Source organism: Pelodiscus sinensis, chromosome 3, assembly GCF_049634645.1.
Source record: "Pelodiscus sinensis isolate JC-2024 chromosome 3, ASM4963464v1, whole genome shotgun sequence".
Lineage (NCBI taxonomy): Eukaryota > Metazoa > Chordata > Testudines > Trionychidae > Pelodiscus > Pelodiscus sinensis.
In genome coordinates, this window is record NC_134713.1 from 169017928 (window position 1) to 169032108 (window position 14181).

General features: G+C 42.0%; 1 protein-coding gene across 1 annotated transcript in view; it reads right to left on the reverse strand.

Moving 5' to 3' along the window:
* Nucleotides 1-880: 880 nt before the first annotated feature.
* MTA3 (metastasis associated 1 family member 3) overlaps nt 881-14181 on the reverse strand; it is a 181248-nt gene continuing 167947 nt past the window's right edge. The window contains exons 16-17 of the mRNA XM_006133984.2: nt 10450-10596; nt 881-1774 (exon numbers count right to left, since the gene is read on the reverse strand). Of these exons, the coding sequence (XP_006134046.2) occupies nt 1749-1774; nt 10450-10596 (173 nt within the window). The 3' untranslated portion in view covers nt 881-1748. The remainder of the gene's footprint in view (nt 1775-10449; nt 10597-14181) is intronic.

Consider the following 14181-nt stretch of genomic DNA (forward strand, 5'->3'; position numbering starts at 1 on the left):
ATTCAAAGGGGTCAAGGACTCCTGGTTGCCACCGCTGTTAGGAATCCCGGGCCCTTTAGATCGCTGCTACAGTGCCGCACACTTCATGCAGCTCTAAGGACTGAGAGGGCGGGGCACTGTGCTCCACATGCTGTGGAGGATTGGCTTCCCCTGGCCCTGACCCTTTCTTCTGAAACCCTGCCCTTCTGGAAGCACAGAACCACCCTTACACTCAGCTTACTGAGGGGCATGTGGAGGCTATTGGCTCCACAGCGTATATAGAACAATATAAACATATCATTGATTGTATGACATTTCAGTTTGCACTGACTTCACTAGGGTTTTTATGTTGATTTTTTTAAATCTAGGCAAATAACTATATGAACTGATGTACCCCCTGAGGGACTGCTGCATACCTTCAAGGATACACATCCCTCTGATTGAGATCTACTGATTTAAAGGCTCCATTTTGCCTAAAGCAAGGACATATATAGCTCAGAAAGTTTAAACAATGGAACAAAGCTTCATTACTTAAGCTACAAAATGATATCCTCATTCCAATAGATGGGTTTTCTGCTCTCCATGCGCACATAACTCTATTCACATAAATGGCAGATGTGCACTTATAACAAAAAGAAACATATCTCCAAACATTCTGGCACATAGCTAGGCATGTGGCAGAAGCAAGGAAGACGGAATGATCATGTCCAAAAACTTGTTTTAAAGGGGAGAAAACAGCCAACAAGAACATGACATATAAGTTCTGTTTCACACTTTTTGAGGAAGATTGATGCTGAAGGTAAAGTTAATCACAGGCAGGTTTACATACTGAATTCACTGTGAAATGGATGACAAAAAATGGATGTTGTGGAGTTCCTTGTTTATTTAGTTTTAATTAATTACATATCAAAAGTGACCAGTTGACAGGTTAAAAAAAGATGTTGGTAGTAAATAATGAACAACACTAAGTTCATAAGCTAATAAAATACTCATTTCAACAGTAATGCACATACTAGCAAATTCAGCTTCAAATTAATAATTTTATACGACTGCTCCTGATATACATTCCATATGAGATAATGCTCTCTCAGGAGTATGTGTGAAATCCCTATTAAGAAACAAAACTGAGAGTCGGATATCAGAGAGATTTCTGCAAACAAAAAAGACAGAGAGAGATTGCACCACAGATAAAATACACTAGTACATATCTAAACAAGAAATTCAACTGTACCATGAAAAAAACCTTTCTGGTATACATATTTTCACATATGATTATATATCCAAAGAGTCAAGATGAAGCAGATACATGCAACTTTTATTGTTTCTCCATGAAGCAAAAAAGACTTGAACAAGAAAGTCTCTAGTCTCTCAATACTTTGCCAGTGAGAGACACTGTTTACATTTTCCTGCACTTGGCATATTGTATTTCAAGCTTCCAGCAGAAAAAGAGGGAGCAATAAAAGGTCTGTTTCTTCCCCCACTCATACCTATATGAGTTCTATGCCTAAATAGTCAATGATATGGAGGAGAAAAGAGAGAGAGAGATTAGACTGTCATCAAAAACTGGAGTTAGATTGTTTGGTGGTTTGTCCTTTTCCTTGCTTTGTCAACTGCTCATGTCACCTTCCCACCTGGCTGTACACTGGGTGTCCCAGACAAATGCAGCAGGAATCAGCTTAGTATAGTCCTTATTCTCAGCAGTACACCCCAATATTTGTTCCTCCAGGAGCTGAGGCAACTCTTGATGGGGAGAAAGGAAAGAAGACATCTCAGTCTGAAATACAGCATGAGCGTTCTGGAAAAGGGAGAAAGAATTAGGGTCAGGATTGGTGGTTACATTCTGTTGTGATTTGGAAAACGGGCATTGCTACTTTCTCTCTCTACCCATAAGCCAAGATAGTGATGCAAAGTCCATCAGGTACCGAGTGGTTGCTTGGCTTGTTAGTTGTCAATAACATCCCAGATGTCCGAGGGACACTCTGGCTCTGTTCCATGTCAAAGTGGAGAAGTTCCTGCCAGTAGATGGGGGAAAACTGCAAAAGATCTTAGTTAAAAATATCATATAAATAATTAGCGGTAATCATTAAACCATCACTATCATGAGGGATTTTCATAGCTTACAATTAACCTGAAATGTTTTTGCTCACAGTTAAACCGGTGGGTGAAGGGATTGCTAAATTGACTTGGAATCCTATAGCATGAAAAAAAATATTGTTAGATTCAAAATATGCAGAGAGTCTTTTTTATAGTAACCACAGGAGAAAATAGTCATCAGAGTCTTGTTACACACCTGAATCTTCTTGGCATCTTTCCAATTTCTGTTGATCAGGATCAGCAAAAGCATATTGCAAAATGTCTGCAGAGAGAATTCTACTTTGGGTGAGACTGCTCTTCTTAGCCACCAAGACATATTTTAAATAATCTAAGTTGTCTTGGGTTTTGCAGCAATAGCATCAGAAGATGTGAAAGCAATTGCATCTCCTAGAGTAGATAAAAACAGCAGCATGCATCTAGAGGAAGTTTTCAAAAGGTGTATAATCGATGACAGGTTTTTCTGCCATCCAGTGAGTATATACGGAATGAAGAATTGAAGGAATGAAGATTATGTATATGATGTTGAGTGTTTCCTCTAAAAAGCTGAAAAACTTAAATTTCCTGGTAATTATATACAGTGAAGTTTGCAATAAAAGTAATCCTGCAGAATACATTACATAAGTCAGAAATATTTTGTTCGGGATATGGGAAAACAATGCACTCATCCAGAAGAATTAAAAATGATAAGTGCAAGCAACAATATAAAGCAAGCTTAAAGCCTTAAGTGTTTAAAATCAAATGTATACAATTTTATTTAAAATAAATTAAAGACACATAGACTCCTTTGAAATCATTGTGGTAGTATTGTTCACAAGGCTGAGAATTGGCTTTAAAACACAGAAATCTACCGAAGAATATAGTTCTGTTTTTGGAACATTCTTTCTCAAAGTTCCAAGTGCTCAACCTAAAATAAGAATTCTTGTGCATGGTGTTTTCTTAAAGTTCTTCCAAACCACTTGCTCCCATTCTTTTTCCAAATGAAAGTACCAACTATAGTTGGGGACCTTAAATTGGGACAGTTGCCTTCAGGAGTTAGTCTTCCATGGAAAACAGAGCATTTTTCAGACTATCCAATCTTCTGAATTCTCCATTCCATTGGTCATTTCTACAAGGACATGCTGGACTTGACTACTCTGACTTGTCTTTTTCTTAGATAATCTGCTGGTTTCTGTATGAGAGATGAGCTGCCAGATTATTAGGATGGCTGAGAAGACATAAAAACCTTTAGGAGAACTGTGCCCACACCAACTCAGTTACTTGTTCTTTGACTTGTGGAAAGAGCCACTATCATCCATGAAAACCCCCCACATATACAAAAAAACCCCTTTTACAGTCCATGTAGAAAGACACAGAAGTAATATATTGTCTATAAAATACCCATCTATCCTCTATCTGGCTATCACTTGCAAGGAGACAGAGTCAATGGTATTTTTCTGCTTTAATTACTCTCATCCTAGTGCAGTACTTGAAATAACTTGTTTTCATCCTGACTTTTTTGACATAATAGCACTGCTGTTTCTTCCAATGTAGTTACATTCTATACAGGATATGGAGCGTAGATTAATGGCTCAAATCTGGATCGCATACATTACAGTCCAGTTCCTATTGAACATGTCCTCATCACAAACATCATCATCCCAAAAGATGCTAACTGCTTCCCTTCTTAGCAGTCTCAGCAGAGAGACCAAACATTGCCCAAGGATTGAACTACCAACGAGTAGTTACACCTCTCCAGCGAGTCCCTCTAGAAAACGTAGATGAACAATGTGTGGCAGTGTAGAGAAGCTTTTCACGAATCTGCCAGTATTTCAGATTCAACTGAATAATGGATCTCAGTGTTGAGCTACGTCAAGCCAGCATCTTACATCTTAAAAAATGATATTAAGTTCCAACAACTTTTCCTTCACTAGCTTTTCACTCTCCTCCCCAAACCCAAAGCAATAAAGGCTTTAGATGTTAAGTAATGGGAGGGATGATGGTCTTATAACTCCAACTCAGCTTTCAAAAATGAGTCTAATTTTATGTTTTCACCTATACCTTTGAGCTACTACATCCATTATTAGCTAAATAATAAGCACACCCCCAAAATAGCATGCGGACCTACCCATGTAAAAAAGCAATGCCTTAAAACATGTCACATGTAAATACGTATTTACACAAGCATACATAGTGTTTACTTAAGAGCCATAAATTGTTCATATGATGGGTAAACTTGTTTTTCTGGCTTCCTTTAAACATTTTTTCTAATAGAAATGACGAAAGCAAACCTGGACATTCAGAGATTTTTCTTTGCTTCAGTAATATTAAGGTTAAGAAAATGCCAAGAGACAAGATATTAAAAGGTAAGACAGTATATGCAACTGTGCCCAGTTTTATTTGTTTCATTAAAGTGTAAGTTAAAAAACAGAACACACATCAACCACTTCAAATGTATATTTCCTGGCTATTGTGAATTGATGTCCTACAATAACACTAACAAAACAAAATCCTCTTTTGTAATCAAAGATATTATTTAGTATGGTATATGCTGTAATATTAAAAATAATATTATTATTTAAAAATAGCATAATATTGCAGCTGCAATGACACGGAAAACAGACACACATCCCAAGCTTCTCTAATTATGCACCTTGTTACTGATCTGTATTTAAAAAGAAGCAGGATGATGTACTCATATCGTATAGCGTGGGCGGCCCTCCTTCACCTAAGTTAGGATGCGGCCCACTGGGGTTCCATCTGCGGCTCCACGGCCCCGTCATCTGACCCCCTCCACATGCACCTCTTGCGCATTGGGGCAATGAAACCCCACAGTTATGTGAACCTCCCCCATCCTCGCAGCACTTTCAGGCTATGTCTAGACAGCGGTGCTATTTTGGGATACATTCATGTAGTATCCCGAAATAGTTAATCCGTGTCTTTAAATCCACCCATTATTTCGAAATATATTTCAAAATAACAGGTGCGCTATTCCGGTGTCCCTGTAACCCTAATTCCACAAGGGTTAAGGGACTTTTCAGAATAGTACTTTATTTCAAAATTAGCTATGCAATTTGCAGAGTGCAATTGTGTAGTTTATTTTGAAGTAAGGGTGCAGTGTAGAAGCACCCTCAGAGCACTGTAAATCACCTGATTCATACTCCACACCCAATTCTCCCCCTCCTTCCCAGAGCTGGAACCCTGCAAACAGCTGATGTGCGGCTTTCCAGCTCTGGTAGGGAGCGGGAGGAGCACGGATGGAGTGCAAATCTGGCAACTTGCGGATCCTTTGAAAGTGCTGGGAAGGAGGGGGGAAGTGTAGGAAGTGATGGGGCTTTGGTGCCCCAGTGCAAGAGGCGTGTGGGGGAGTGGGACAGCCAGGAGGTCCATGGGCCACAGGTGAAGCCCCTATGACTGCATGTGTCCAGTGGGCCACAGGTGGCCTATCACTGTCTTATGTGATTAAGAAATACTTTCTCTTCCATCAATACCCAGGGGAACTGGGGTGCTTAGCTGGGGCAACACCTGGTGAGAGGAATGGCTCTGCATGGTCTGTGCTCACCTGCAGGCACTGCCCCCAGCAGCCCCTAAAGTCTGCAATTCCTAGCCAATGAGAGCTGTGGGTGTGGAGTCTCCAAACAAGGATAGTATGGGGATAGATCTTCCCAGCATTTGCAGTGATGTGGCGGAGGGGGAGGGTAGGAGAGAGTGGAGAGAAGGGTGTGTAGTACATGAAGCAGCCTTCCTTTCTTGCCCCTGGCCAGGGAGGGCTGTCCCAGAATAAAGGGGCCTTACAGGCTGCTACTCAGGGCCCTGGGCAAAGGAGCCCCAAAACTCCTTTCTTAATCCAGTCCTATTGCTGGGACCAGAGGAGAACATGTTTTCCCAGAAGTGGCAGCTTCCTTCTGGGGCCAGAGGAGCATGCCTCTCCTCCAGCCCCTGTAGGGAGCTGCTGCAGCTGGAGAGGAGTGGTGCACTCCTCCAGCCCCAGCAGAGAGCCGCCATGGCTGGGGGAGGAAGGCTGCAGCAGTTCTGTCATTGGCAGCCCTGAGCCCCTACATGGGGTTTACTAGACAGCTGCATGGTCATGCAGCTGAGAGGGAACTCTGCTCTTGACTCATATTTAGCTTGTGATTTATGCTGACCCCCAGATTCCTTTTCGCACCACTCCTTCCTAGGCAATCATTTCCCATTTGGTATGTGTACAACTGATTGTTCTTTCCTAAACAGAGTTAGTTGCATTTGTCCTTATTCAATTTCATCCTATTTACCTCAGATCATTTCTCCAGTTTGTGCAGATTATTTTGAATGTTAATCCTGTCCTCCAAAATACTTGCAACTTCTCCCAGCTTGGTATCATCTGCAAATTTCATTACATTTACTCTCCAGGCCATTATCTTAATCATCAATGAAGATAACCTACAGTTCTAACAGAAGTTATGAGCTTGATGAAGACATTGCTGGGTGAAATTCTATGTTCTATGTCACGGAAAAAATCAGACTAAATGATAATAAAAGTCCCTTCCATCATTAAAACCTACCAGTCAGGATCCAGTAAAAGACATCTGAATGGAAAATATGTCAATAAAAGATTAGTGAAATATCTGGAACACTGCAAGAAGTTTATCTATCGATTTTAGATTGTAAACTGTTTTGTATAGGTTTTTATCTCTGTGTAAGAGTGCGTCTTCACTTGCTGATAGATCACCATTGCTGCAATAATGAAGCGAATGTCAATTTAGTGGGTGAAAAACAAGCTAAATTGGTGGGTGAGCACTCTCCCATCAATTTGTGTACTCCACCTCCTCAAGAAGCATAAGGAAAGTCTATGGGAGATCTTCTTCCATCAACACAGTGCAGCGTAGTCCCCATGGTAAGTGGATCTAACAATGTCAACTTCAGTTATGTTATTCATAGAACTGAAGTTACATAAGTAAAATTGATTTGCCACAGTAATGTAGACAAAGCCTATGTCTGTAAGCACATCCCTAGGTTGCATAATAATAGTGATAATATGCTAGGAAAATCCAACCCAAAGTAGCCACGCTATGACCCCATAACTGTCCAAAACACACAGAAGTACTCTTGATTCAGATCTATATATCTTGCCCCTTCTAGTGTGCTGGTAACATTATCTAGAATCTGTCCAGTTGCTTAACTTGGTAGCAACGCCATTAATCTCCATTAATCATTAATAAACTATTAAACAATCTTTCTATTGCAAACCATTCATCTGATACAATCCACTTAAGAAAATCAGTTTTCTTCACATCATCGCTTCCTCCCCTAAGTAAATGAGTAATATTTAAACAAAGCTACTGCAAACTGTTAGAAGAGCCAGAAAAGCTTGGCTCACCAACATTAATAAATGTATTGCATTTCTGTGTTTTAGGGAAGTATCAATATCCTCATTTTACAGATGGGAACTGAGGCAAGCAAGATAAATGTCTTGCTCACTGTCACACAGGGAATCTATGACTGACTCAGGAATATAAATTCCAGGTATCCTGAGACAACCTAGTGATTTATACAAGATCATCACTTCCTTCCTCAGTATAGCCTGTGCAATACACTTCTCTTGAATGCAAAATGCTCCTTATAATAATAAGAGTCCCAGAGTTGTGGCCCTGTCCCATTGGGTGGCATGTTTTAACAATCAGGTTACCTGCTTACTGTGTAGTGGCACGATTTGACTGTTTGCACACTGACTTAAGGTCCAAATTCTTCTCTTACATATAACTGCTCTAGAGCCACTCTTTAAAGACAGTGCTTTGTAAATGGGTAAAAAAAATAGGATGAATTTTTCATTCAATGTTGTCACTTAGCAAATGTCACTGTACTAATAAAAACTCATGATGATGTTCATTACAGCAACCCGTATTTCCAGAGGAGCCTCCCTGGCAAACTGCCAAATAAAATCTAAGGAAACATCTATTCTATGAAACATATACAACTCTACTGGCCATATCCCTCTCTACGTAAATTCTGTCTTGTCATGGTCTGTGCCAGGGACCATATTGGTGCCATCAATCTCCTATGCAGCACCATATTCACTTAAGAGTGAACATATAATAATGTATATCATTAATGTTTGGCAAAGAGAAGCTTTGATAAATCTATAGTGCACATTCAGGGGGAAATCCCATGTTTATACATAGCTCCCACTAGAACTTATTTTCAGGATGTTACTAGCTATCAGATGGCATGGACAAAACAATATATGTAATCACAGATGGGAGAACAGGATTTGCCCAGATTAATAGGAGTTGGAATGGGTCTCCAAGTTAGAATACAACCTATCAATAGACCATAAAATACATCTCCAATTACTTCTGTGATGGCAGGGAGAAGGGCAGAAGGGAGGGGTGTAGTGGTGAAGGGAGACTTAATAGTCTAACAACTCCTTCAATTTCTAATATTTACATTTTCTAGGAAAAAAAATCCCCTGCACCTCCAATATGCCATGTTTCAGGCAAAAAATAATCACAAAGAATAAGTGTCTTCATATGTTTTCTATTTGTGATTCCATAAATCCAATTCCATATTCCTGTCCTCACTACCTTGATCAGATAAACCAAATGAGGATTCACTGTATTGGAGAGGGCAGAATTTCATGCTTCTGAATATAATTGCAGAATGATCTTTTATATCAAGCAGCCAGTAATCTATGGTATTTGAAGATTTACGTTTATTAGGTCAAGAGTATATGGTGCGGTATTACACGGAAAATTGAGTAAATGGATTTTTTATTCCACTGATCTGTTCTTCATTTGTATCCAGTCAGATCTTCTTATTTTACTCAATAAAATATGTTCTATTACTTTTCACTCTTGCTAGCTAAACAGAGCCAACACAGGTAAAGAAGCATGATCTGGATTCCAGTCTGACTTGCACATCAGATCGAACTGTTCATTATGTTTCAATTGCAGAATTTGTAGGCTAATGGTGATAGTGCAAGCACCAGAGAGATACCATAACAAAGTCACTTTACAGAGTATAAGCACACTTTAATATGGTTTTGAGTCACATTAACAATTACTCACAAATCTTTACAACATGTTTGCCCAGTTTTCAAGGCCACTCTGGCAGCTTTGCATGATATCATGAAGCAAAGCAACTAGAAACCAGGCTTATAGTACCATAAGGCATAAACTGTTCTAATTTACAGCAGGGACTGGACTGGTCCTGAGTCCCAGAATATTGGGCCACAAGATGGCTAGACATTATTTTTCCTTCCTCCTTGGCAAATGCAACTCAGAGAATTTGAGCCAAATATTTCAACCAAACTATATATATTGTATTCATCCAATAATTACAATCATGTTGGTAAACTAGCAGGAAGAATAACAGCTCTTGTAGCAGTACAGTACATATCTTGCACAAGTTTTGGTACCAATGTACATCTCTGAGCCACATTCAAAGCAAACCTGTGAATGAATAGATTCTATAAAACCCAGTGAGTTTTATTCTCTATTGCTGTTGAAATGTGCTAACTACTCGGGGTAGCAACATTCATAATGTTGCATCTTTATGACAATTATTATGCTTGTAGTCTGTTGCTTTATTTAGAGATTTATGATCCATTCCTTAATGTAATATACTACTTACTTTCCAGTGTTCCCTCTAATTTTTTCCATCTACGTGCAGAATGAATTTTGTTACATGCACCATATTGAGGTAATGTGTGGATGTGCACCACCATTACAAACAAAACAATCTAGATATAATATATGTATTTTAAAAGTTGTCATAATTACTCCAGGCAGCACAGGATAGGCATTGATTAAAATTAAGCAAAAGAAATCAAAGTTATAAAATGCATAGAGCAGTCAAAAAACTTAAATAATACACTTTGAAAGGAGTAGCAAAAAGTAACAACAACTATAATACAAATATGTGCAGGGAGGTGAGTGTGAAAGATATTGTATGTGTGCACACGTGTGTGTGTGACAGACACACATTGCCCCTTTTAAATAAATTAGTACTCAGTTCTGAAGTCTGCTTGTTCAGACACAGAAGTAGCTGCCAGCAAACTCCCTCTGTCGCACTCCTGAGTCCTGTCACTTTGTGTAGATGGGGTACAGGGAGAAATAGTGCAGGGGGACACTCTGGCATCAACACCTCCCTATCTCACACCCTGCTCTACACAGCAAGCAGTAGGCTCCCAGGAGCAGCTAGCCAAGGGCTCCAAAGCAGACGGCAGGTGCAGCACCGCCATGGGGCAAGGGACATCTAAAGTGCATGGCCCTTGATAACCTGCTGGGCAGGTGCCCGGAGGAAACATAGACTGTATCTTATACTTAACTGAAATTTTGGATATTCAGTTTTCAGTACATAAGCCAATACATTTTATAGTTCACATAAAGATACTTTTTTTTCCTAAATCTTAATTTTACATACCATCAAGTCCATTGTGATGACTGTAGTTTCTTTTCCCCAATATACTTCGGGATGAATGATTAGGAGTTGCAAGCATTCGTTTTACAGCTGGACTTTGAAGGCTTGGCATTGACCTGACTACATTAGGTTTCATTGCAGGATGAATCTCTATTGGGTTGAGGGGGAAAGAGATTGTAAATATTCATTTTAAAATACTTTATCCACTCATTTTATCAATTAAAAGCACATTTAATTTTCCAATGAACTCAAAGTCACTTTCTTCAGGCCTAGTATGTTTCCAAACCTTTACATAATGATTCGGTCTCAATGGCTCTCCCTAATATGAAAAATCTGGTTCATTCAGGGTTGCCTGAGGTAAGTTTCATGACTGCTTAATTTTGTGTGTTTAATAGGCAGGGGAAAAGACAATCTGAAAATTCCTTTAAACGTGGGTTACGTGGGACAGAAACCTCACATTTGACCCTCACATTAGGGCAAACAAACAAAATATTTATTTAGTTAAAACCCTTATAGTATGTTTGGGTGTGTATATTATATTACAATTGGATCTAGTAATAACGCATATTACTAAAGCTGCCCAACATTTCCTATAAGATTTTACTTTTAGTTGACTATAATTGCCAAACTGTAATCCATTTGGACTAATCCTGCTATGTGTCTGCCGCAGGCTGGTGTAGGTTTTTTTTTTGGGGGGGGGGGCGCAAAGAGGGATGGATCAGCGAGATTTCAGCCAAAACGGTTGTTCTGAGAGAAAAGCTACAGAAAATTAAATTTCTCCATGTTAATTCTGCTAAACTTTTCTTTGAAAAGCTCTATTTCCCCCAGAGTCTTAACACTTGTCAACATAAGGGAGAGGAGGCATGGCTATGTATCAGGAATGCTCCTTTTGTTATCCTATGAAAGTCTGCACACATTTGGCCAAGTTATAAGCCTTTGAAAAACTACAGTTCACACATGCTCAGCAAAGACTTTTCAGAGTTCAACCTTTTCTGTCCACAATGAGCAGGCTCCTACTTGGGGCTTTGCTGAACTTTCCCTGCGAATACAGCTGAGCACTAAGGCATGGCACCTGAACTTAGAGCAGGCAGATGCTTTCTCTCCCATACTCACAATGACTCCCTCTGAAGCACCCAGACAGGAAGGAGAGGGTGCCAATATGATGCAACATGATAAATTTCTGTTTTTTCCAGTTTCCTTTTTAAAAACCCGGGGAATTACACACAACAAAGCCTATGTGAAAAGAACATTATTCAGGTTCTAAAGGCAAGCATGCAAAAGTTAGGAAATGCCAGAATTAAGAGTGCCTGAGAAGTCAATATTGGATCACATCCTAAGGATCTCATTAAGGTCACCTGCACAGCAGTACAACACAAAACCAGTAAGCATGACTCGTTGTAAATTTCCATTTCAGAGATCTAAGGGTATGTCTAGGCTACAGGCTTTTGTCGACAGAGGCTTTGTCAACAGATACTGTCGACAAAGCCTCTGTCGACAAAGAGCATCTAGACTACATAACGCGGATCGAAAAATTGACTGTCGACAAAAGAAGGCACCTGGAAGTGCTTCTGGAAGGTCACAGGAGCAGCCTTAAGTTCCTGGAGCTTCTCCTTGCTCTTTGCAGAGACGCGTGCTTAAAGGGATCCTCCCGGACAGCCATTTTTCTACTCCTGCTTCTGGCTTGCCTACCTCCTAGAGGGAAAGCAAAGCTGCTGCAGTTTTTGCTTTGGTTGCCCTGCTTCCTTGGACACCACAGCAGTTTATTTTCAGGTTTGTTTTTGTGGTTTGCACTGTGTTTTTGGCCATGGAGCCTGAGTTGCCCTTGGGCAGGTGATGGCCCCACACTGTGATGCTGGAAGCTCTGCTGCAGCTTCATGAAAGCATCATGATGTTTGTGGCAGAGCTGGATTCAGAGCCCAGCCTTGAGCCCTTCACTCAGGCTGCAGCCCTACTACTGCCCTTGCCCGTGAACTTATTCCTGGAGAGGTCAGTTTTGGGGCTGGACACCAGTTCAGACTGCTGGGACCAACTTGTTATGGAGCAGTGGGATGATGACGAGTGGGACGATGACCAGTGGCTCCGAAACTTTCGGATGCAGAAGTCCACTTTCCAGAAGCGTTGTGCCTGGCTTGCCCCTGCCCTGCAACACCAGCCTGCCAACCCCCTAGAGAAGCGCATCGCTATTGCTCTGTGGAAGCCAGCCACCACTCCGTTGGATGTCAGTTTGGCGTGGGGAGGTCTACTGTTGGGGCCGTCTTGATGGATGTAAGTCACTCGCGGGGGACAGTCCAGGGGGGTGGGGGCAGGCAGCTAAGGGGGGCAGTCAGGACCAGGTACAGGGAATTGGGGATGGGGTGGCAGAGGTAGAAGCCCTCTCGGCCTCACCCTGCCATGGTGAGTGGGGCGGGGGCAGGAGAGGGGTTGCCTGAGGGGGGCTCTCAGGGTCCGGGGGAGAGCACCTTTCATCAGCTGAGCCAACCCCTCTAATGTCCTGTTCTGTGTGTTTCTATTTGTCTCTTTCTGCAGGTGGTGATGGCCATCAATTCAAAGCTGCCTCACAGGACCGTCTGCTGCAGAAACCTGAATGCCATCGTGGCTGGATTTACAGCACTAGGATTTCCCAACTGCGGTGGAGTACTCGACGGGATGCACATCCCCATCCGTGCCCCACCCCACTGGGCAGCCTAGTATATTAATAGAAAGGGCTACTTTTCGATGGTGCTGCAGGCCCTGGTCAACCACCAGGGACAATTCACAGACATTTGTGTCGGATGGTCAGGCCAGGCACACGATGCCCACATATTCCAGAACTTGTACTTGCACCGCAGGCTGAAACCGGACAGAAACTTGGCAGTAGGGGATGTGCAGATGCCTATATGCATCGTGGCAGATGCGGCATAGCCCCTTATACCCTGGCTCATGAAGCCATTCACAGGACACTTGGATGCGAGCAAGGAACTCTTTAACTCCCGCCTGAATCGGGCTCGCTACCAGGTGGAGTGCACCTTTGGCCATCTGAAGGGCAGAGTTAGATGCCTGCTCACTCAGCTGGACATGGGGGAACGCAACATCCCCAATGTGGTTGCTGCATGCTGCGTGCTGCACAACCTCATAGAAAGGAAAGGGGAGGTTTCCCTCCCTGCATGGGGGACACGGGCTGATGTGGAGGGGAGGCACTTTGAGCAGCCCCAGACATCTGCCATCCGGCAAGCCCACTAGTCAGGATTGCAAATCCGAGAAGCCCTGCGGGAGCAGTTCTCACAAGGAGGCCGATGATTGTCCCCAGGGCCTTCCAACTGTAGGATTGCCTCATGCCCCCAATGCCTTCCTCCCCAAAACCCCTCCCGGCTCCACATTCACATTGCACACAATCACATTGAAAAAAGAGACAGGTGTTGTTGTTGAAAAAAAATGTGTACAGTTTACTTCACTGTGGATTTGTTACAAAACTATAAAACGCTTGTATTCTGAAAAATAAATGGTTTTTGTTAACAAAATAAAGTGCTCCCCTAAATGACTTTCACAGGGGGGAAAGGGGATGTCAACCTGGAAGGGGGGAGGGAGGCCCACAGCTGAAGGTGCCGCCTAGGATGAGGAGCCTCTGCCACCTCGGCTGCGGAGGCCAGATCGGAGATGGGCACTCCTGCGGGCTGGGACGGTAGGGGGCTGGGCAGGAGGTGGGGCTGTAGCTGAGTCTGGGATGGCAGGGGCTGAGGGGGGGCAGGGGTTGAAGGG